Genomic DNA, 25,629 nt, shown 5'->3' with positions numbered 1-25,629 from the left:
AAATCTTCACCAACCTATACAATCATTTTTCAGGGTTTTTGTTCCTTAGTAATCCTTTTCCATCTTCAGTTTTTTGTTTTGTTTTGTTTTGATAATTAGCTATATTGGCCTTACTATCATTTTTTTCTTTGTCTTCTACCTCTTATAAATACTTACCATGCTACTTGCCTCACAATGTTTTTCCCTACCAATTTGTTTTTGAACTTCTCCAAATTACTTACCAAGTTTTAGAATACTATTCTTACCCCAACTTAATCCATTTGTCACTTTTTTTTTTTTTAAATGCAGATATTAGAGGACATTAAAATGCAGATGTTAGAGGACATTTGCAATAGCAACGCAGTTTCACACAGTGGAAAGTCATTTCACTGGCCAAAATTACACACTGATAGTCAGAAATCAGTTACCGAATTGGTATGTGCCATGAAACATAAAACCATTCTGTTAGGATTGAGGCATTTAGAGGAGAATAAGTAGCCAACATAAGTTAGTTCATAGTCAATTATAAAATATATTAAAATGTATAAAAAGATAAAATTCCTGTAAGACTAAAAGGTATTTGACAGTTATCCATTATTCGAATACAGATAGCCTGAATAAATAGATATATTTCATCATTAAATGGGAACATAATAGCACATGAAAATATAATTAGTTATTACTAGGTAGTAGGTTTTCACCATACTCATACCAGTATAAACATTTGCTTATGTCTTTGCAGCTCTGAGGTGCACCATGCCCTGGTGGCTGCAGTGCAACAGATGGCACCTCTTTTGCCATATCTGAGTAGTGCTTGTGCACAGCTGCAAATCTGTTTTCTCTTTCTTACTTTTACAGTCAAGTAAGTTCTGCAGTGACAAGAAAGAGGGCAATTTTGGTTAAAAGCATATCTAGCTCAGCAGAAAATCTGGCAAATGGGAAGAAAGGAAATTATACAATCGAGAGCAATCAGAAAATGATTTTGATGGGTGATTACCATCAGATTGCAATGTTTCTACATGGATCCACAGGGCTTGGTATGAGCCCAAGAGCAATTTCACATTTGTATAAAATCATCAGTCTGCATAAAAGAACAGCTTATGGATGACATGATTTTTTGTAGTATCCTGAAGAAGAAGGAGGACTAAAGGGACCAGGTATTTTCAGTCACTGAGTACAATGGGTCTCGAGCACAGCTTGAGCTGTCAGCTGAAATTGTTCCACTTTTCCTTTAAAATGAATGTCAGAAGATACTACTGGCTCTAGTCTCTAATGCTAGGCTTCATTAATATACCAGTTACTAACCTTGAACAAAGTAACTCCTTAACCGGAGAAAACTCAGGTCTGTGGTACAAGATGGATTATACAAATCTTTGCTATCTTTGTCTGAGTAGGCTTGGTACTTTTCATACAACATGGTCCCATAAGTCAAAACAAATTCCACATCAGTTTCTTTTGGTCTTTGGTGAAGTCATCTTTCTCTAGTCATCCCTGAGACTAGGATATAAATCTGTGTTCAGACACAACCTGATCCTTTCAGGATTCTCCAAAATTTCAGTGAGGCTGCAGACATATGCTTGATGCTCCTATCATCCTAACTGGCCTCTCCCTACATACATCTGAACACACTCCGTTGTTTTCCAGGAAAGTGAAATACTCCCCTCTCTCCAGAATGCCTCAGTTAACCTAGAGTGCAGCTGCTAGGATACAGCACATAGACAATAACATGTACTAACCCATGAAAAACAGCTCAGCATTCTTTCTCATGTGTTCAGATAAAACAACATTAATTTAAAGATTGAATTGTGTATATAAGAAATTTCATATTATACATATAAGGGTAGGAGAGCAAATCACAGTTATGAAGTCACATCATAAAAATTGGTGACTATGAAAAAAATGTTGATATTACAGTGAGAAAGCTGCTCAGTGTAAAATTCCCCCAAATTAATTGCTTGTGAAAGCGTAAAAAGAAGACACGAGAAGTGAAATTATTTTCCTATTCATGCAACATCAGTAGGACTGAAACTGGATTACTGCTGTCACTTCTTTCTTAAAAAAAATAATAAAATACAATTTGGAGTTCTTAAACCACCAGTCACTCAGATAATTGAAAAGCTGATAGAAGTTAACCCAGTGAGACAGTCACAGTGGGATTCAGATCATTAAATGTGATGCCTGAAATTTAGTTGTCAATACACAGCTATACCTCTACAATATAAAGAACCTTTACAGTGTAAAGTACCCTTCACACTAATCTTGATTTGGGGTGTGTACGTATAGGTACCTAGTGCAATTTGTGATTCCTTGGAGTACCCAGAAGAACTGTGTGGAGCAATCCAAATGGCCACATCTCACCAGAGGCAGACGAGACCCAGTTCTCTTTACCCCGGTAGTGAAGGACAAAATAAAAGCTACTAGCCCAAAGCTAAAACAAATAAAGAGAGAAATGATACACACTTGGGCACTGTAATTAACTGTTATGCAAGAACTTTAAAGCTCATGTCAGTTTGTATTTTGGTTCCTTCAAATTAAGATTGCATTTGAATTAAACAGCAAATTTACTATAATTTGATATGGTTACAGTTGTTAGCTCAAATTGAGTATTTAGGTTTTGAAGAGACATTTGTTGAATGGATATCTTTTTTACAATGAAATAGAAAAACAAAAAAAGAGACAGATACGGAGAGAAAACTTTCTCATCTCTAATTGTGTATCTTTCTCTATATTAGGGTCCCAGATCCCCAGTTCAGAAATGTATTTAACCCTCACATGAGGGAAAGTAGGGAAATGAGAAGTGAAATGAGTCAGATTTATTTTACTGTGAGGATAACTATACTATGTCAACATGGGTAAGGAAGACAATTCTAGTCTGAATTTTGATGGGTTTATGTTTTGTTTTTGTTTGTTTTGTTTTGTGTGGGGAGGATTCTTTGTTTCATGTATTTCTAACTTAAATTTCATTCTATAAGTCTTTGTGACTCCTTATTGAGCTTTGGTCACTGGCAGAAAAGCTTGAAGGATTTTTATTTCTTCTTTGCTCATCACAGCTTATGATTCTTGCTTCTCACTTTTTCAGAAATTTTTGTTTTATTCACAGATGTGGAAAAGAATGGAAAGGAAACCGTTGTCACATAAGTGCTAAGCCTCTTCAACCTCCAATTTCAAGTCTCCTTCGAAAAGGTGGGTCTGGAAAAAAGAAATACCTTTCTATTCATTCTTCAAGTGTTTCCTTTTTCTTATTACTGCCTTTGATTGCTCTGATTTTTGCAGATATTTGGATTGGGTTGTGTATCAGTTTCTTGCTGATTAAAATTGCAGCTGCTGCCTTGTGTTTCCTATGGAAGAAGAAAGAGCCTGAAATGTAAGTGAAACTTTTATTTTGTGTAAAGCAGACACAAATGTGGCACAAAACAATGGCTAACTGCCCAGTCTCCTTGGTTTCAACTTTTAAATATCCCCACAGTCTGTGTGCCTACATATGCAACACTAAACATAAAACCTAATTTTGCAACAACCTAGTTTTGATCTTAGTGGAACCCGGACTGGAGACAATGAGTTATAGCTTAACTTTTAGATTAGTTTGATTAAACTTTATATAATTATTCTTAAATTATAAAATTAATCCATCCTAAGAGCAGTAGTCCTGATTTTTGTACATGGCATTTAAATATGAAAAATTTGATGTATTTGTGGTTTCTTGAAATCTCTGGGGCTAAATTAGTTTTTTAAAGGCAGGTTCACAGCTCTTCTTGAAGCTACTGTTAAGAATTTTCCCTGGGGGAACATTTTTACCCTAAAGGAACGGTTTTGCCCTAAAGGAATGGTTTTGCCTTAAAGGAACAGTTTTGCCCTAAATATTTCAACACTTACAGACATACGAGAACTCTCCCTTTACCTGTCATAACTGGATGGAAGAAGTGTTAGTTTTTTTTTCTCCACTTTAAAAGACTAGTGTTTTGTATAAAAGTCTCTGATAAATTGGAAAAATACAAGCTGATAAACTGCAGAATCATGTGACCTTATCCACAAATGATTGTGTTTGTTTTCTCTCCTTTACTTCCTACAGACACTCACAATCTGATTTTCTGTTTAATTTTGTATTAGGCCTCTTAATCAGTGGTTCTTTAGATGTGCCTCACCAATGACATGTTATCTGTTCCTTCCACCCACTTCCTCTACCTCTTCATCTCACACCCATTGTCTAGTCTTTCACTAGCACCACCCCAGTACAGACTCTTGGCTTGTGGTTCAAGTACTGGTCTTACTCATGGTGAAGGAGAGCTCTAGATGGCAATTTTTCTTCCCGAATACATGTTTCTTCCATCTAGTATTATGCTTGCTATTAGTACTGTGTAAACAGCAAGTACTAATTAGTCATTATATTGACAGCCCACTGCATAGAGATCATCTTTACTGAATAAAGCAACAACAACAACAGCAACAAAACAACAAAATTGGTGTTGTTTTATTTCAAAATTTATTTCAAGTGCTTTGGATAACATTACTGGTAGTACTGGTAAAGGGATCTCTGTGTATCCAGTTATTTGATTCCAGTTTATTTAAGACATACCCCTGACTGATGGTTCATTGTTTCACAGATCCCTTTTCTCTTAGCACTTCCTTCTCTGATAAGTTCTAGTTTCTCTCATCTTCCTAAGATAAGATTTTTTTTTTTCCTATTTTTTTATTTTCCTATAACATTTGTATTTCTCTCTCTGCCTATCTCTTTATGTATTCTGCTAGATCCTTTTCTATCAGCGGGTACCTAACAGTGTTGTCCATTTCAGGAATTCCTGTAGTGAATTGCCTTTCGCATTTTTGTGTTAGATTTCTCTCACCCCACATTTTTTTCTCCAGAATTCATCTTCAAATATGTCTCTTTTCCTTAAGCCTCTTCTTTGCTATAAATCTTTCTCTCTTTGGGGATGTTATCTCCCAAATGATCTACTCAACTGTACAGACTCCTATAATGATGTTATTGCTGCTGACACCTTTCCTAACACTGCACATTACCCTTGACAGATAGTTGTCTATAAACACAGAAGGAAAATGGGGAAGCAAGAACTTTTAGTAGTTGTGCTACTGTTAATTGAGTGCATAGCTTCACCTACTTTCTTTATGTCTGCTTCACCTTCTGTTAAGTGGGAATAATAGCATTGCCTTATCTTACTTCACAGAGGCTTTAAGAATTAATTCATTTCCATTTATACAACCTGCTAAAGTACACATATGGAAAAGCACCTCACAGGTGCAAGATAAGGTGTATTACAAGAGCTGCTTGATTTTATTTTTTGTAATTTCAATTAATATTTTTGCAAATAAAACTTGTTTGTTTTATTAATCATATTATTTTCTTAAGCTACTTTTCTTGTGCTCTAAACACCTTCTTTTATGATTTGCTTTCATGAATGTTTGTCAAGGTTTACTGCAGTGTCTTCTACTTCTCTTCCACCTTCATATCTCTATTCAGGGATTTATTTTTTTTTATTTCTTGTAATTATATACGCCCTAAAACAAACAAACAAACAAACAAAAACACCTAGAGAGGTGGGGATTCGAGTTTCTTTGTTTGCTTTTGTACATGAAAAGGTACCATGTTGCAACATACTGAACATTTTAGACTCTTGTTAGGTATGAAGTTAAACAGAGTTGAACAAGTATCTTCTCACTATTGCACTAAGGAAACAGCTCTGAAATGAAGAGAATCAGGTTAGATTGTTTACACAGAAGAGTTCATTCTGGTTTTGATTGTTTTCACTGGAGCCAAAACGGTAAATTATAATGATGGAGATTTTAACCCATGGTACAGAATCTAAATTTATATGTTCATTGTTTTTAATTATAGTTGACTTAAAATGTTAGTTAAAATGCATTTTATAGTCTTCATCAAGAACTAGTCTAACTACTGAATGATAATTTGATTGAAATTGTGAATTTGTGAAAACAATTATATCTGAAACTTTGAATTTGAGAACATAAACTCATCCAGATGGTCTCTCCATCTTCAACTACCTAGTAACTAGCATGATTTTGTATATAAAAATCATAGCTGGAAGCATAGCAGTAAACTAATGCAATTTATTCCTTAACTACTTAATCAGCAATCAGCAGTGACAAGCCAAAATGTAGCCAGTGTTTGGAACTTTAAGATAAAGCTTTAGAATAAGAAGTGACTTGTGTTCGCATAAGGCTGGAAATGTACAATGTGACAGCACCACACAGAGGCATAAGATTTTTCTCCTCATTTTTTTAAAGGCAATTTGATGAACTTGAGGCATTAAATTATGCACACTATGCTTTCCTACAACTCATTTTTGTTTCAAAGGTTTGTGTCCACTCTTAGACTTCCTAGGTCATGTTGTCTTCTTAAAGGTGTTAGGCATTAGAGGAACTCCATACTCCATACATACTCCATACATAAGGTTGCCTGCTTGGCCACTTTTTCACAATGAAGCTTTCGCAAACTTGAGCAAAAGTTTACTGATTTTTGATAAATTCTTTTGCTGGCTATTTTTTAATAACTTCTGTAAGAGTCTCCTTTGTTCCTTCCTGCTATAGAACCACATGTGCAGGCATTTGTAGATGCTCCTCAAAGAAGCACACTAATGTGTGCTAGCTCTTAGAACATTTTTAAATGGAGTGCAGATCCATCTGTAGCTCAAAGAAAATGGCACAAGAGTGTGCACAAGAACTAGAGGAAAAGTTTTAGAGTCCAACAGAACTAATTTGTTTTTCACTAGCAAACTAGCCAGCAAGCAGAAGGGATAGGCTGGTGACTCCTTAGTCACCTGCAGCCTTAGAAAGTGTTGCTAGCAGTGGTGAGAACCTGACAGTTACATTACATCCTTCTTTTCTTCACTGGAAGGAGTGTTAGTGCCTTATCCCCTCTCTCCAACCCAGAAAGTATGTTCACTCTCTTTAGCAATAATTTCATCTCTGATCTGCAGGCTTTAAAATCTTCAGTGCCTGAGTGGGAGTTGCTGGAAGTCATCACATAAGTTTATTTACTAATGGACAAAAGCAGCCTGCCACATGGCTTGGCAGCAGTGGATTTCATTACCACAGTGGCATTCAGATATGCAAGCAACTTCCCAGATCCCAGCTGGGGATATGTGAAACTTTTGTATAGAATACCCAAATTGGAGGAAGCTTATGTTTCTCACATTCCTGTACATGCTCCAGAGATGACGTGTTCTAGGTTAGAAGGGAAGGCTGCCAGTTACTTCACTCCTTCAGTGGCATCTGTCTCTATTGACCGAATAGAAATAAAACTTCACTTTGGCTTTTATTTATTGCAGCTGCCTTCTCATGCTTCATTTTACTTTCAAGAACAAAACACACACACACACACACACACACACACAAAGAAACTCAAATGCCTTCTATCCAGCTAAGCTGTGTTTCTTTGTGATTGGCTCCAATGCAGTCAATGTCTTTGGATCCTTTCAGCTTGTTTCTTCTGTGCCATCAGCTGCAATGATAATGCACTAACGTGCTTAATGTCAAAATGAGCATGGAACACAAATTTTTCCAAAGAATACTCATACTATATTGTATCACACAGGCAAGAGAGTGAAAAACAGCACTTTGGAGAAAGTATTTTAGAATGACAGAAAATCATGGGGAAATAGGACACACAAATGTCATCCTTCATCCTGTTACAGAGGGACTCAAATACATCACTTAAAGACCTCTAGCAACATGGATTTGATGGCCTCCTCAGGCAATCTTGGTACTACAGATAGAAACTTAAAAAGTTTTTCTAACTGCTAAAATGTCTTTCTGCAATTTAAGTTCAATACTTCATGTCCTTTTGCCATGGAGATGTACAAATGAACATTCCCCTCATCCCTGCAAAAATCTTGTTATATACTTGAAGGCAAATTTTATAGTCCTTACAGTCTGCTTTCTTTAGTCTGAGCAAGCTCGGTGCTTTCAGCCTTTCTTCACAGTTAAATGTTCCTTACAAATATGAACATTCCCAGTTGCTGTCCTCAGTACCCTCTCCAATTAGGCCACATGGCTTGGAAGCCATGTGGAAGTTTGGTGTGGCGGAATAGATAGTGTATTCCAGGGAAGGTTCTCAAGGGACATCTGAAAGACTGCTAGAGGTGGTTGCTGCTATACTTCTGTTCCTATGTCTCAAAGTGATAAACAGATTATAAGATAATTATTTCAACATTTATTTCAGTTGTTTTCCACTTGTGAACTAGGAGGGAAACAGATATTCTTTGTGTGGAATAAGAGAAAAAGATGTAGTTGTGAAGAAAAAAAAAAAAAAAGAGAGAGACATATTTGTTATTTTATTAGTCTAGTTTTTCTGTCCTAATCCATTCCTTCCATAGATTTTTTTTTTCCTGAAGCATAAAAAACAGTGCTATAACAAGAGATACTCGGTTCTTTCTGCTGTTATTCAGAGTTTTTCTGAAATTTCATGGCCATCACACATAGGAAAGAAAGCAAAGAAAATGAAGATCACATGCTGAAAGAATAGAAGAAATTGGTTGGTCTGGAGCCTTCAGTGTCACCAAGATACAAAGGACTATATATATACATATATACATATACATACATACATATATACACACACACACACACATATATACATATACATATACATATACATATACATATACATATACATATACATATACATATACATATAACGTTTCCTAAGTGACCAAAACTGTAAAAGATACAGACCTAGGAAGCCCAGGCAGGATATTAATAACTTAATCAAGCAACCAAGTGACTTAGAGTGATTCCAAATTAAGCTTTTGGAGTGTCTTCCCTCCTTGCATCTTGTCTCCCATTTCTTCTGTGGGATATGCAAAACGTACTTTACTGTTGCAAATGTACATTTAATTTAAAAAGTTTTATAAATGCTTTGTAAATTGAGATATTGAGTTATTGTTACTATTTAGAACAGAAGCTTTGAAACCAGTATAAAGGATTATTTTAAGGGATTATTTTAATTAGTATTTTAATTGTAATAGACTCTTAGATCTTAGTGATATGGTTTAGTGAAGGACTTGTTAGTGTAGGTCAGAGGTTGGACTCGGTGATCTTGGAGGTCTCTTCCAACCTGGATGATTCTGTGATTCTGTGATTTTGGTTCACTAGAATTTTGTTGTTATAAACCTGAGGATAAACATTCTTCTGTATTATATATTACCTACAAAATTGTGCACTGACAAAGAGAAATACTTGATTTTTCTTTGAGAGGTACATGGAAAAGTGAAGAATTCTGATTTGCTACATCCAAATCAATCAAATCTAGATACTTTGATTTTCTAGATACTTTGATTTTAGAAATCATGATGTTACTCAACAGTCCCTTTCTACTCTTGAAGGTATTTTGTGGAGTATATAATTTTCTCCCATCAGGGTTGTATGGAAAACCCTATATGACAAGGTAGTATTTTTTGTTACTAAGGAATACAGATGACTTTAGCAAAGCTATGACCCACGTGACCTGGTGTGCATTCCAAGATGATTAATCCTCTCCTTTCCTATTGTGGTATTTATGGTTATGTTAGAAAACCCACCTCCCTCTGGAACTCAAACACCCACTTTTGAGTCTTTTTTTGTCTTTTTTTTTTTTTTCTCCTTTCCTAAAGCATCATATGCTTGGCTTTTTAACACTAATTATTCTCATTCTCTATTTGTTACAATTTCCTGAACTTGGCATTTATGGCTTTTCTACATAAATGACATTTATCAACATTTCAAATTTATTCTGACTCATTGTTTTTGTGAGTGATGGGTTACCTTTGCCCTTATTGTAGAGTGGTAACACATACGTAACTTTTTTCCCATCATGAGACTTCATGATGGTCATATACTGTATGTATACTGTATATACTTACTGTAGCAATGAGGTTAATATTTCCAATGAGGGTAATATTTCAGTTATAACAAGTCACAGCAAGCACTGCAACAATTAGCTTAACTCAAGCTACTATAATACATTTAGTTCAGCTGCCCAATCAGGCAGTTTAAAATTAGGATGTAAACTGATGACCAGATGGCAATACTTATCCTACTGAGTAATACTGCACTTTTTTGCTTTCCTTAGCAGTAACTATATTGGAGACAGAGTAGTGGAGTGAGCATTACACAGCTTTACTCTAATAAGGAAAGCTTCATGTTTCTAATTAACAAAAAATATAATGTGTTGCATTTCTAGGGATGTACGTACAACATGTAAAGTAACGAGTGCATCATCTCACTTCCTAAGCACGTTCTTCAGGCAATTACCACCTCATCCAGCTGATGGATTATAACATTTGTGTAAACATGTGACTAAAGTTTCATTTGTATATTCTTTGAGGTCTTTTAAGTCATCCAAAAGATTTCAGAAATTTTTAAGGATAAGACTTTATCCTTATTTTTAAGGTATAGACTTTAAAATAATTTTTTGCTACATTCACAAACAGAGTGCATCCATACATATGTTTGTATAAATACCTTTGAATACGGGATATATATGCATATATGTATAGTCTATATGTAATATGCAAGGTAATACACTTAAAGTGACATCCAAAATACTGTTTTGAAAAAAATAAATAAATCCTAAGAACAGGATAGCAATTAACAAAGCTTACTCTCCACTTCATCTGAATCTGGGTTGTGTAAATTCAAACAATGCCCGTATTATGCACATAAAATTCCCGTGGTCCCCTCAGATTAGGTGCCCAACTACATAAGCTCTTTTGTGATTCAGACCCAAAGTGAAGGGACATCTGAAATATGCTGGACACTCTGAGCAAGTTTGAATTGTTATGCTTAAGAAAACCTCATACACACAGGCAGGACCACCATTTTCAGTTCTAAATACAGCAAGGAGAGAGAATTTGTTGAAGAAAATAGTCAATGCTTTTTTGGTGGTTTTTTTTTTGTTGTTGTTGTTTGTTTGTTTGTGCCCACAGTTTTGTGCAACACCCTGGTGGTTAATGGATTTGCAGAGGAAGCTGGAGACGTGTGTTCAGTCTCCTTTCCATCAGGACACACCTAAGTACTCAATGTGTTCTTGCTCAGATATGTAATATGTATATGCCTTGCACAGGTTCTGTAAGGTCAATGGGGGAGTAGGGAATGAAAGAGAATTAGAGCCATCCCTATTCATATCACTTCCTACCAGCACTTTAAAGGTGGTTCCCACTGTGAATTGTGTGACTCGTCCTTTGGAAGTGCCTCTGCTGACTATAAGCAGAACCTAAGTGTTTAATTCCTTATCATGTTGTTATCCCATACAGTTGGTTTTTGATGTCTAAATGAGACACCAGAATTAAGGCATGCAAATCTGGCCCTTTGGGCACTGGTTTACAAGCAAAGTCAAGTTTCTTGAAAACTTCTTATCTTGGTTTTCTTTTGGCCTCAGGTTTTGTGAAACATAGTGTGATTTTGGAGTAAAAATCTATTCTGTGTAATTTTTATGGCCTTTATTCAGGAGGATTAGTATGCAAATATACACTTAAGATGCATATAAATAATCCAACATATTATAGATTCACTAAACTAACTAAAAGCATCAGAATACCGTGAATAATTAAGGTTATGATTAAGACCACACGAACAAATCAACAGGTTGAAATTTTCAGTTCTTCTCATTGTCATGGCAGGTAATCAAACTGAATAATGAAACTAACCTTAGAAGGAATCGCTTTCTGATAGTCCAGTGAAAGAATTTGAGGAGACATATCTTTGTTAGCCTTTCTTGCACCGATTTAACTCATAAGGGGATATATTTTTGTAGCCTACCTGTGTCATTGTTCTAAGCATCCATTCTGGTTTCAATTTTTTTGCAAAAGAAATCAAGTGGTGTGTCTCGCCCCCAGCTCTCACTGAGGAACAACAGCTTCCCTTCCCAACCACTCCATCAGCCGTATCTCGGTGGCTGCTCTTGTCCCTTCACTGCTGCCTTTCAGAGCCCGTCTAACAGTCAATAGGGAGATAATGCTTAAAGCAAATACAAATACAGCTTTCTGTATACACAAAGCTATGCATATGCTCTTAATCATAAAAGCATTAGGAAAAAAATACCCAAAAGCTAAATGGAGCTCTTCTGAAGTCAACCATATGGGAAAAAAAAAAAAAAAGATCTAGGTAGAAAGTGCTATCCCCAAATAGACATTGCTTTTGCAGAATCAGTAGCCACGTCTTTCATGATAAAACAAACAAACAAACAAACAAGCAAACAAACAAAAACCTTCCAGCTGAGGTAATGAACAGGAGACCCATAATTAGCACAATTTCTCCTATTTGTCTATTATAAATTGCTTATGGCATTGCATTCGATCATATTGGTATTCCAATAACTTCAGTGATTCTTAAAATATTCCTGACTTTCCAGCAAAATTATGAAGAACTCTTATAACTTTAGAACTTTCTGATTATTTAAATGGCCTAAAATGTAAGTTTTCATGAATAAATTTTAAAAGTTCATACACATTATAGCAATGCAATTTGTTAGCTAATATCTTGTTTTGTCTAATGTATAGCGGTACTTGCATTTAATGAATATTTAATAGCTTTATATTTTTTAACAGAAACAAATGAAAAATAATTATTTTAATGTATCACACTTATACAGAACATTGGTTTATTTTCATTAATTTCAGTAGAGCTCAATTGGGAATATATTTAGCCATCTTTTTTTTTTTTTTTTTTTTTTAAAAAAAAAAAAAAAGGCTTTTTCATCATGAAATTACCTGGTTCTTTGACAACCTGTGTGATATTGTGTTTTGTTGCTGTTGTTTTTCTTGACTTTTCAAGGAAACTAGAGGAACCGACTAATACTTCATTTGCCAACCCATTGTATGAAGACCTTAATTCACCTGGGAAAGCAAAGGTAAGCAGCAATAGCTGTTCCTATACATTCAGAAAAATATGAGGTTGTTAATATCAAATAGTTTTCCCATTAAAACAAACTGTGTAATTCCTCACTAAATGCTATTTGATAAAAGAAGACTAAACTGTTGCATCACTCAGATCAGTTCCAGTACATTTTCAGTACAGAGGCAGATTTGAAATCAATTCAGTTCTGTGAACATGTTTTAAACAAATACTGGCTGTGGGCTATTGAATCTGAAAAAAAGAAAAAGAGGTTTTACGTTAAGTATTTGGCTAAACATATCAAAGAAAAGCTCACTGGGACTTATGTCCATGTTTTGCTTCTGGAAAAAAATGAAATTAAATGAAATAAAATAAAACAAAACAAAACAAAATAAAATAAAATAAAACAATACTACAAACATAATACATGATTTACACGATTCATCACTCAAATTGTCTTTGCACACTCACATAAATTTAATAAAATGTGCATTACTGTTTCCATCACTATAAAATTCATCTTGAAACTAAACAAACAAGTCTACACAGTATCTGATCCTTGACCATGTTTTTCCTTCATGCCATTTGGTGATCATCATTAAGAGACTTCTGTAGTAATAAAGAAGTTTGCGAACAAAATATATGTCTAAAAGTGAACATAGTGCAGTAAAATATTTCAAGGCTAGATTTAACTATCACATTAGAGTGGTAGCTAAACTTTATGTTTTACATGTAACAAGAGAAATATAATTGACTTAAAATGTAGCTGTCTGCTATTTATTGTTGAAAATAATACAGACCTTGGATTTACTAGGAACCAAATAAAATTTAAAACATCTTCAGTTTGATACTATTAGCATTGAAATGATTAGGTTTGGTTAGAAATAGAAAAAAAAATAAAATTTCCTTGTCCTTTCCACAGTCAATAATATAAGATTCCACCACAGTTTTGAACAGGATTAATTATGTCATCTCATTTACTTTTTATAAAAGTTGTACACATTATTTTAGAGAGATTAGATCAAGTTAATTCACTTATAGGCTTGGATTTGTGAGAGCTCCACGTTGGAAATGTTCCCATCACAATAATGTCCAATTTATCAGGACGTTTGTATTTTAGTTAAAATAGATTCCTGACATGCTTCATTTAGTAGCAAGCTCAAAAAACAGAAGCACAATATCTGGAGAGAGATTTTCATAGAAGACAGCTCCAGGCACTGTGTTTGAAGTCCAATGCTGTACCAGATTTTCCTGTTTTCCTTAAGGCTGTGAATATATGTGTTTTCACTAATTCTTCCTTTAAAGGAGAAAACAGGAGTTATGTCAGGAGTTTTGCCTAAGACTGATGAACCTTACATCCAAATGACGTATCACCAATCAAAAGATACTATAAAACATGAGCGACAACTCTTATCTCAGACTGAATACCCACAAGTTAAGTATTTGTGGGCATCTATATTTCATAAAGAAAGAACAATTCTCACTGTACTTTTTCTGAACATTTAAACTATGCAAACCTAGTGTTGAGACACACTTGTCTACACTATTGTTTGCACTTCTGCATTCACAGGGTGTGTTACTTTGACAACCACATGGAATGGTATTTCCTGAATATCACTTGCAGCTCAATAAAAATATTCTGAAACAGTTGTGTCTTTTTACAGTCTCCCAGGTACACCACCTCACCCACTGTTCAAATCAGTGTTTCTCCATGGCATGAGGTATGTAATAAAATATTTCTCTTCTAAAGTAGGATATGTGTTGGGCTATTAAATAAAATGCTATAGTAGAGGTAATAGAAAGAAACCACTTCAAGTTAAAGGTATACTGTAGTTCATTGTATTCGCACCTCTGGAACTCTGAGAAAGATGACCAGGGCTGTAATGGCCACCAAGGTCCTCAAGATAGAAATTTCATCAATACTATTTAATGTAGCTGCTTGTTATGTCATACAGTAGTTCAAAAATTTCCAGTAAGACAGATGCTGAATAAAATATTTAAAACAATTAAAGTCCTTGCCTGAAGAGTTCATATTATATTTTTTTTTACCTGATATGTTCATCAGCCAAGAAACTTAGAACTGTTAATGAACTGAAGTATCTTTCAAGAGATATATGTCTACATTGTTTCTCCTTTAAATTACAATACCATGTAACAAAATTAGTGACCTACTTTGGTTACTTTACTGTACATGGATTCTCCCAAAATAATACTATATGTTGGAGAAGGAGCTCTGCAGACAAATAAAACAAAGTGGGAACAGATGCAGAAGAAGGTTAAGTGATTTAGTCAGGTGTAAATGGTTGATGATGATTTTTGGTGGAGCTATGCTATCTTTTGTCAGCTGAAAATCTGGTCTAGAATGTTAAGAGATTTTATTGATTTATTTGAACTTCCTGTATTACTTTGACACTTGGAAATCTACAGCCATTTTTATGCTCTAACTAATGAATTGAATTAGTTGTTTCTTTAAATTTTGTTCTGTTTTTACTTTTAGTATCCATTTAATGAAGGTGTGAATGCTACCTCTTTTCTAAATCCTCTCTATGGTGAGGCAACAGAAGACATGGAGAAATTATGGAGTTCCTTGAAAATAGACAAAAAACAGGATTAATATTGCTTGTGACTCTGCCTGAAGATTTGTTCTAAAATCTGAAAGTATGTTATGATACTGCAGCATTTGCAATATGATGAATAACTCTCTACATAATAACTCTTTTATTGGTATAATTATATTCAGAATGTAACATTACATTAAAATGGAATCTATAAATATATATATATATAAATCCATATATACATATGTAGTCTTCTTTCATATTTCTGTTGATGCAGAAATGTATTGGTAACTATAACTGTGAATTCATTTTACATTTGGGCAATTTAAATTCCAGTATGTTAATAAAATGTTTAATCCAATCCAGATTCCTGAGGTCTGAGAATCATAATTTTGTGCCTATTATTTGAGAAATGATGACAAATATTTCTGTAACAAATATTTCTGTATTTTTATATTAGAAAGGGATTTTAAATAGCTGTTTTAGTGTTCCAAGGGGCAGAAGAAAAAGGGAAGTATTTTTATAATTAGAAGCATATCAAGCTAATCAAAAATGGTCATAAATCATGGATATGAATATCAGCTCAAGTATGTGGTTCAGCAATGTGACATACTGGTATGTACATTTATTTTAACTAAGTATATTTATTGTTAACCTTGAAAGCCATGTCTGACCAAATTCCCTCTGGTCAGCTCTACAATGGTTACCACAGTGCTACTGGTGTTTTTAGCTTAGTGATTTACAGAGAACTGTCTTTTCTAGAGAAACTAGAATATAGCATCTTCTATAATGCCCACTTTAATTATCTAGTGGTCGTTTTCAATTTTAAGGTTTAAGTGTTCCTGCTGTGCTTATGTTTTCTTCCCTTACTGTATTTTCACTTAATTTAAAACCCATTGGAAAGTTTCAAAGATATATAGTACTCCTTCATACTTATTAAAATAAACATCTGGATAGCAGATAGTATCTGTGTTAATTTAGGGAAATCTGAAATGCTTGACATTTATTAGACTTTCAAGTCTCCACACAAAAAAGCACATGGAAGCCTGGCTTCATTCCATCATTCATGAGACTGCTTAGTTTTGGGTGGTGGTCTTGGGTTTCGGTCTGTTTGTTTGTTTTTCTTTTATTTTTATTTTTTTCTTAATAACACAATAGTATTCATACCTGGGACCACAGAACAACTTTTCAGATGATTTTTTCTTATTAACTGGCATATTATTTCAAGGTTAACAGAAGTAACAAGGCACGATTCACATTGATATTTATCCATCATCCTCTCCACACCTTTCTGGCTCTGAATCTCTGCTCTGAATCATAGAAACATAGAACATCCTGAGCTGGAAGGGACCCAGAAGGATCATTCTAGCTTCACACAGGACCACCTAAAAACCAAACCATGTGTCTGAGAACGTTGTCGAAACACTTGAACTCCAGCAAACTCAGTGCCTTGACCACTTCCCTGGGGAGTCTGTTCCAGTGACTGACCACACTCTCCATGAAGAATCTTTTTCTAATATGCAACCTAAACCTCCCCTGGACCCATCCCCTCAGGTCCTATCACTGGTAAGTGATAGGTGATAAGTACCTCTGCCAAATTGTAAAACTATATTAGTTGCCTCTCTCTTATTTAATCCCCTGTAGCATTCTCAGTTCTTCCCCAAACTCTATAGCCTACCCAAAAACTTATGCCTCCTGAGCTTGTTTTCCTGATATGTCCTAACTACAGATCAAAAAAGGATGTAATAGTTAAAATGCCTGGCCCAGAGCTACGTGTGTGCTGAGCAGATGCGGTATGTTGGCTGGTTGGCCTGTTGGCAGCACACTGCAACTTCTCTCCCTCCATGCCCTGAAGCTGGACTGTTGTTTCCTGCCTTGCTGCTGATTTTAATGAAGCTGGTCAGAGCTTCACATGTTTCAGGCACACACCTGCCTTAATGCTGGGTTTTGCTGGAAGAGACTAAAAGTTATTCATGAAGGCTTTAATAAGGAACCGTAGCAAGATGATCACACATGCTGTTTTCCTTCTGAAACACGATTAATAAGACAGAAATATGGAATTTGTTTATTATACTTGTTAAGTTGATACACAGAAAAGGCTTGATACAGCAAAGTGCCAAGTGCCTCCAGCTCCTGAACTCTCTGGTATTTTGATTAAATCTGTGTGAGATGATTGCTCTCTGCATTATAAACAGGCATTGAGCATTCCTAGAAGATCAAGCCCATGTAGTCAAATTCTCATTTATTTTGCAATAAAGTGACAATGCTTTCAGAATTTTATTAAATACTGAAATGCTGGTTATGACATAGTCCTTAAATCTCCAAGCATGATGTCCTAACTATGTCTTTCTGTAAAAAAAAAAAAAAAATAATAATAATAATATTATTATATTACAAGGAAAAAATTGGTAACGGTAGAATTTTAGCACGTTTTTCCTTATGAAACAAAATATATTTATTTTATTTATAAAATATATTCATTTTACTTATATTGGTACTCATATTTTAATGTCCTGTATGGAAACATATGATTTGTGATTATAAAGAATTATTGTAAAAGCACTCAGAGAATGTATTTCTCATCAGTAGCTGTTTCCTTAGAGAATTGTCACTATTCTGTATTAACTCCAAAGCAAGCTAGGCCTTTACTAAAATCATTTTCCACTTTTATGTTTATAGAATATTTTTAAGTAAATTGTTAGCATTCAGACTTTTCATCTTCCTGAACTTCAATTGTTTTTCACTATTTTTATTTCACCCAGAACAAAAGATTCACTTATATCCACTCTGCGGTAATGGTCTCAAACTTAACAGCCTGACTAACAACAACCCAAAAACGAAACATTTAAGTTACAGATAAAAATTATACTTTTTATGTCAGTTCTGGAAACTTGGCAGTACTTTGAACCAAAGCAGTAGAATTCAAATTTTCATTCAGACTTGCCACAAATTCACTTTCAAGATCTAAAGAAAATGTCAGAGAGAAAGAATTTGTTAAATATTTATACATAGGTTTCTTACATCTCCTAGTTAATAATAGTCCTTGACTAAATAGCCTCTCTAAGCTCATGCAAACTCATTAATTCCACAAAAATGAATTGTTTCCAACAGAGGCTTGTTTTCTGGGAGTAAATTTGAAGATGGTTCCTCTAGCTAGATGATGAATACTGTAGTTAGTCTAGTTTAATGTTGTTTGTACATTAATGAATCAAGGAAATAGCAGAAATAAATTGCAAGACAATTTTTTAACAAAACCTAATACCACTTTCAGTGTGGTTAATATGCTCTGTTCAGAGTTGTATCTCCAAAAATCCTGGAGTCATGAAGAATATAGTTTCCTGATTTTGGCTAATCTTTTTCAATGTAAAGCATAGTTAGAATACATACCAGCAACCAAGTTTCATACATAGCCTCTTATTTTGTTGTACCTTTGACCAGAAGGTTGCCACCCTTGTTCAGAAAGGTGGCTGTATTATGCATGTTCCTGCAGCAGCCAACCACACATCAGAAATGCCAAGCAAGTTAATGTTCATCTTTCCATTGTAATTCACCATCTGTAGCTACAATCATTCTTAAAGGAAATATTTCATGCTTGAAAAACATGGATTTTTTTCTATAGATTATTCATTAATAAGTAATTATTGTTAATTATTAATTATTATTAATCATTAATGTTTTTCTATAGATTAATCAATATGTGGCAACTAGGCTATAGTAAACTGTAAAGTATAGTAGACATTGTGAGTTTGCATTTTAATTTGATGAGTATACTCAAAGTGAATCTTAAACATGTGGGGAAAGGAATAGATCAAAACAGTACCTTAATTGCACAGGAATATACAGTACAAAATTATTTTTTTATTATAGCCCCTCCCCCCCCCCCCCCTTTTTCTTTGTCCTCATCTTAGTATGGCCAAAGAGCAACATAGACTAGAAGTGGAGATCCTAAAGGATCCTAGAAGAGGGTTCAAGAACATAACACTTGAGTTAACTGAGCATTCAAGAGGTGAGAATGGAACGTGGTAGATAAACAAGAGTTGCTCGTGGTGTGATGCTGGATTTCTTGCAGTGCTTTTCTATGGACCACAAGCCAAAATATGTGTGTCTCCTAACGCAGATTCAAACTACCAGAAAGAATTTTCCATTTTGACAGTTCAATTCATGTTTTTTAAATGTATACATCTGCTTTTGAACATTTATTCAAAAAAGCAGTTAATGTGCCCTTTTATTTATGAATGAGGTTAATTTATTATGCTTTGGGGAAGAGCTGGTCAAGTTCAGATAAATGTTTAAGCAATAGGATGAAGCCAAAAGCATTATCACCTACAGGGGAGGGGTGGATATTCTACTTTTCCAACGAAAATGTGAGTCTCTGAGAATAGTCAGCAGGCATGCCTGACTGGGTTAAAAGGGTTTAACAGAGCACAAATGAGCACAAATTATTCATGGGAATTCTTTAATCTTCTGTTTAATTATGTGATCATTCCTAAAACAAAGACTTTGATTGATCATAATGGCAGGAAGATGTCAGTTTGCACTCAGCACAGTGATTAGCATACAGCTACAAAGAAAAAGAAAAAAAAAAAAAAGTGTTTTAATGCTTTTTGCATGTTTTAAAAGTTTGAGATGCTAAGTCTAAATAATTTAGAGGTAATTATATGTATTTTTTTTTTCCAAAGAAATCTGTTTTCAGTTCATTCCTTATTTCAATCTTTAATATCGAATCCTACTTCTTCAAGTCACCCATTTTTCTTTTTTCAACCACTTAATACAGATCATAAAAGTATTTTATGTTATATATGACATGTGAATTTATAATGCTTTATTCATCATTGTTACAGTTTTGATAACTAAGACTGAAGGCAATTGACTGAGCAGTAAGGAATATTGACTTTAAATACAGTCACTTGATACAGTTTACTGTATAGACTGTTAACATTAGTAATCTATTTGGTATTCACATGGACATGTTAGCAAGAAGTGGACATTAATAAGCACTACATTACAATTGGTCTCTTATGAAACTGTGTATTATGGCTATATTAGTAGTTAAAATATTCTACATGATTCGTGTAAAGTGTTGTCAGGGAATTAATAATGATTTGCTTCTTTTTGAAAAACGGGGCTGTATTCGTTGTAACAACATGATTAATCATGTAATAAATTAACTCAAGGAGGTAAGTAAGACTCTCAGAGTTTTCTGCTGCCCTGAGTTTAAATGCAAAATTGCTACTGACACAAAGCAAATCAAAAGGATAAAGGAATACACTCCTAGGTATTTTAATACCAAAGCTCAAATATCTTGAAGATAAAAAGGATTAGAATTCTTGGCAATTTCTGTTTGACTGCCTTATTCTTTAAGTGAATTCTCTGGATAACCTAGAGAAAATTCAGTGGCCAAAGAATGCTCTATTTCAAAAATTCTGGTAACTCATAATAATTTCCTTTGCATAGCAAGGCAATCTTTTTTAAGGAGCAATGTTGCTGCACATTAGCAACACTTCAGCTGCTACTTTAAACCACTTAAAAACCTACTTATTTTTTAGCTTCATGGACCTCAGCTTGAAGTTCTGTTTCTCAGAGGTGAGAGTTTTGTAAAGCAGTGTTGATACATTTTGATTTACTCTCATTTTATTTTCCTGTTTGCATGGATTTCTATCTCACCACCACTTATTGTCATTCTTTTACCCTGCTGGGCAGTTGAACTCCACCACAACCACTCTCTCACTTCCACTCCTAAAAAAAAGGGGAGAAAATGTGATGAAAAGGGCTCAAGGGTTGAGATAAGGACAAATTCACTCACCAATTATTGTCATGGGCAAAACAAACTCAGCAGAGGGAGATTAATAATATTTATTATCTATTACTAAAAGGCTAGAACAGTGATAAACTAAAAGAGAACTGAAAACACCTTTCCCTCCAACCACCGTCTTCCACCTCCTCCCCCCAGGTGGCCCAGGGGAACATCTCCCCCCAGATCCCCTGCTCCTGCGTGGGCTCCTCTCCACGGGCTGCAGCTCCGGCCCAGGGCCTGCTCCCATGGGAGCTCTCCATGGGCCGCAGCCTCCTCCAGGCCACATCCACCTGCTCCACAGAGGGCTCCTCCATGGCCTGCAGCATGGAGATCTGCTCCATGTGGGACCCATGGGCTGCAGGGGGACAGCCTGCTCCACCAGGGGCCTCTCCACAGGCCTCAGGAGAACTGCTGCTGTGTGCCTGGAGCACCTCCTGCCCTCCTGCTGCACTCACATTTGGGTCTTCAGGGCTACTTCTCTGCTGTTGTGCAGCATTTGTTTGTTTGTTTGTTTTGTTATATATATATATTTTTATTATTATTATTTTTTTCCCCTTTCTTAAATATGCTCTAACAAAGGGGTGAACAGCATCTCTTATTGACTCAGCTGTGGCCAGCGGTGGATCCCTTTTGGAGCCATCTGGCACTGGTCCTTGTCTGATATGGGGCAGCTGCTGGACTCTTATTGTGGCCATCCCTGCAGTGCCCCACTACCAAAACCTTGACCCATAAACCCAATACACTTATGTAACAATAAATAGATATATGTGACACTCTATTCAGTTCAGTTGCAAAAAAAAAAAAAAACAAAAAACAAAAAACAAAACAAAACAAAACAAAAAAACAACAAAAAAAAAAACTGAATTTTCAAATATCTATCTGTAGGGTAGAATGGTGAGAGGCAAGGGGTAGAACTGATCTCAGTAAATATTCAACTAAGTCCTCCAGGGATCAATATTTTTATTTTCACATTTGTATCCTTTTTGTGGCACATTTCCTGCTTATGGACATAAATCAAAGAAAGAACAGGCTCCTTCTTTAAGTTTATTGCAAATTTTCTGAAGAAAATTCCTAAGGGATCTAGCTGGAAGAGGAAAAACATACATAATAATTCAGACTAAAAATCATGTACTGTAATAAGGGTAGGAAGTTTTGAAAATATCTCCGTTAGAAAGTTACTATATAAAAATGTCACATAGAAATAGGGAAAAGTAGGCCCACTCCTTACATTTAGCTTGACATCCTCCTGTAAACACCTTTTAAACTTAATTATCAACTAATTCATTCCTTCAAAACTCTCTGGAAATGAAACTAAAAGATAAACAGTATCCAGTGCATACTTTTTGTTTCAAAATAATTATTTTCTAATATGATTACTTATGTAGATTCTTACAAGAGAAAACACAAAATCTCTCACCAAAGAAGTTAATACAAATAGCTTTGGTTTCTTTTACCATAGTACAGATTAATCAAGTTGTGAATATGTGTTATTCTAAATTACATTAAACTTGCATTGTCTTCTTTAACCTGATACAAATTAATCATACACATAGATAGATGGATAGTGGTAACTGCTATGAGAAAAGACCATCAACATATGTACATCTTTAGACCTCTGCATTCCTAGAGAACTGTTGCTGGCTGGAATTTTGCTGTGCCAACAATCTCTTTATTCCAAATTTCAATCTTTTTCAATCTTTCAATTTTTTTCATATGTATCCCCCCCCCCCCCCCCCATTTCCTATCCTCTTTCACTGATCTTTGAACCCCTGACTTCTCTCTCCCATATGAAAGAGAAATGGATTTTTGAACACATATGCCATTAGTTTCAATCATACTGGTTAAGTTATACTTATTCTCTATACTGTCTCTAACATATATTGGATTTCAAATTCCTCAAGACTTTCTTGGTCCTCAGGCACTACTACCTTGATTATTATGAATAATGTCATGTGGTTTTAAGAGTTTCAATTGCCTACAAATCTTACTGAAGCCAATGAGAATGGCAGTGATGGCACCTCAAGAAACTCCAACCAAACTAGGAAACACTTATTTAATTGCCAAAAGTTGGAATGAAAGTTCTAACTTCAGGCACTTTGATTTCAATGTTTCAAATAATCAAATTTACTTTATCCCTGTGCCATTGCCACTTCTTATAGAAGAGATATTAGACGGAATCATTTTCAGACAGTTCAAAACCATGCTGTAGGAACTGTACCTAAAACATATCATCAGAGATGTCCGAAGTGTTATTGTTCTTCTCCATTACCTTATGCCATCCTGTGACACCATAAGTGCAATGAGTGCTGTATTCTGCCTGATATGTGTGCATCCCTGGGTAGGAATGCAAGATATGTAGCAGAAGGAATTATTTGTTCCAGATAGATAATGCCCTTCTATATGACACAACACAAAGTAAAATAACAGTATAATAAGAAAGACAAGATTGTTGTGGGGTTTTTGTTGCTTCAGTTTGAATTTGCAATATGAACAATACAGTAACTTTCCCTTTCAAATGACATGGTTCTGGATCTCATATTTAAATCTGCAACAAAACAATGCCCTATACAAAGACTTCAGTGGTTTACTGGAAACAGTGTTTCTGCCAGCTTGTACAGTTAATAGAAGCAATTTAATTTAACATACATTAGAAAGTAAAGGTTCCGTCATACATCTTACACAGTTTGTTTGAGTTGATCCAGATTATCTATTGTAAGAGATACACCATGTTCCTGTCTTCTTTGTTTTCTCTTTGTTGCCCTCTTCCTTCCCATGACAACTTTTTCAAACTGTATACTTGATCACTGTTAGTTTCTTTAGGAATCTATTTTCTAATCCCACAAAATAAATTATCATGAAGTCTAAACTCAAGATTTTTGGAGGTAAGAATGTCAGGAAATAGAGGGAAATGTTGCAAAAATCTTCTGCTAAAAAGTAGGTGCAGTTTAAGGACAGCCCACCATTCCATATACTTCAGGGCTTCCCTTTGACATCTATTGGTGACCTTGGCACTGTTCTCTGTCCCTGAGACTGGGTACAATTGCCTATAAACCAGCCATGCCTACTTAAATTAAATAGGTATATTTTTTCTCTCATCTAGTCAAAGACAATCTTAGGCTTTGATGTCACCTGGATGGTGTTCAGAAACATTGAGTCCCTACTACTCTTAGTAGCCCCAGGAATATGACATCTAGTAAAATATAAGGAAAAAGCAACAAACCTGATGAACTGGGGAGAGGAAGGGAGGGAGGGAGCAGTTCTGGAAGTGCTGGAAAAGTGATGGGCTAAGAAACACTATCAAAGGTGAATTTTCTACAAAGATGGATGCCTATTGTTCAGGTACCAGAATTATGACTATAGGCCTTCCATTTGTGCAATTGTAAAAACACAGTGGAATGAAGTATTTGAATTTATGAATGTTTTATAAGCATTTTAGTAATCAAACAATATGGCAGATGAAGGCGGTTTCTTCTTTACAAACATAAAATATGTAGGGTTGTGTGTTTGTTTTTACTAGGTACTCTTGAACCCTGTATATTTTAATTTTGGAAGAAAGGATGCTCCCACATTTTACTTGCTAGCTTTATGTTGGGCAGAATCCTCTTTCATGAATAAAGAGGTCTTAGTACACATCACTGAAAATGCCAAGTACCTCTGCATTGTGTAGCTTACTCATTTTGAATATCAGGAATGTCTCAATTCATTCATTTTGGGGTAGATAAACTGTATATCTCAAATGGAGTTCCCACTGAAGAGTCTGAGGTAACTTTGTAGACAAATGTAGCCAGCAAAAGATTCTTTGGTTGCTTCTTTGGTTGCTGCTTGGAGAGACATGGTTTGCAGGAACAGTAATTGTGAGAGGCTGTTTTTGTTTGCTTCAGGTTTCATGACGTTCTGAACATAATAATATGTGAGTAGTGAGCAAATATTGGTATGTCCGTATTTTATACTATGAAATTATTAACTACAGAACTAGAGTGCACCCAAAAGATATGCCACACCACTTTTCCATTTACTTTATGGTAAAATGGTAAATACTTTATGTAGGGCCCAAGAACAGATTTACAGGAGGAGCCTGTATATCAAAAGATATTAGGTCTTTCTCTGACACCCACATGGAACAGCTAAGACACAGTTAGCACTGTGAATCTCACAGACAGCCTTTTCTATTTAACAAAGTAGTATCATTATTCTCTTAGAGCTGTAATTTTTTTTTTTTTTGGTGATAGTACTTACTACTTTATGCAGCAGCCAACAGAACTTTGTATCAAAATAGATCATTGTGTAAGCAGAAAGCAAATGTGCAAGCTTTCAATTTTAAAACCACTTCTGTTGCAGTACAGACACAACAATGCTTGCTTTCAATAGCAAAGGGAAAAAACAGATTAATAGACATACCAGTCAAATTGCTGTAACTTCAAATCCAATAAAACAATGGCAAACTGCCCAAAGGAA

The 25,629-nt window shown here is 35.0% G+C and overlaps 1 protein-coding gene across 1 annotated transcript in view; it reads left to right on the top strand.

The window, feature by feature from the left end:
• The window catches only part of MALRD1 (MAM and LDL receptor class A domain containing 1), a gene marked incomplete at both ends in the record, with an annotated part of 250,796 nt that extends 235,360 nt beyond the window's left edge, over positions 1-15,436 (top strand). Inside the window, 5 exons of the mRNA XM_082753206.1 lie at positions 3,080-3,162; positions 3,253-3,343; positions 12,763-12,838; positions 14,487-14,543; positions 15,320-15,436. Of these exons, the coding sequence (XP_082609332.1) occupies positions 3,080-3,162; positions 3,253-3,343; positions 12,763-12,838; positions 14,487-14,543; positions 15,320-15,436 (424 nt within the window). The remainder of the gene's footprint in view (positions 1-3,079; positions 3,163-3,252; positions 3,344-12,762; positions 12,839-14,486; positions 14,544-15,319) is intronic.
• Positions 15,437-25,629: the final 10,193 nt, after the last annotated feature.

This window comes from Aythya marila (assembly GCF_965140915.1).
Source record: "Aythya marila genome assembly, chromosome: 2".
Lineage (NCBI taxonomy): Eukaryota > Metazoa > Chordata > Aves > Anseriformes > Anatidae > Aythya > Aythya marila.
The sequence above is the reverse complement of the archived record's forward strand: the minus strand, read 5'-3'. Positions and strand labels throughout refer to the sequence as shown.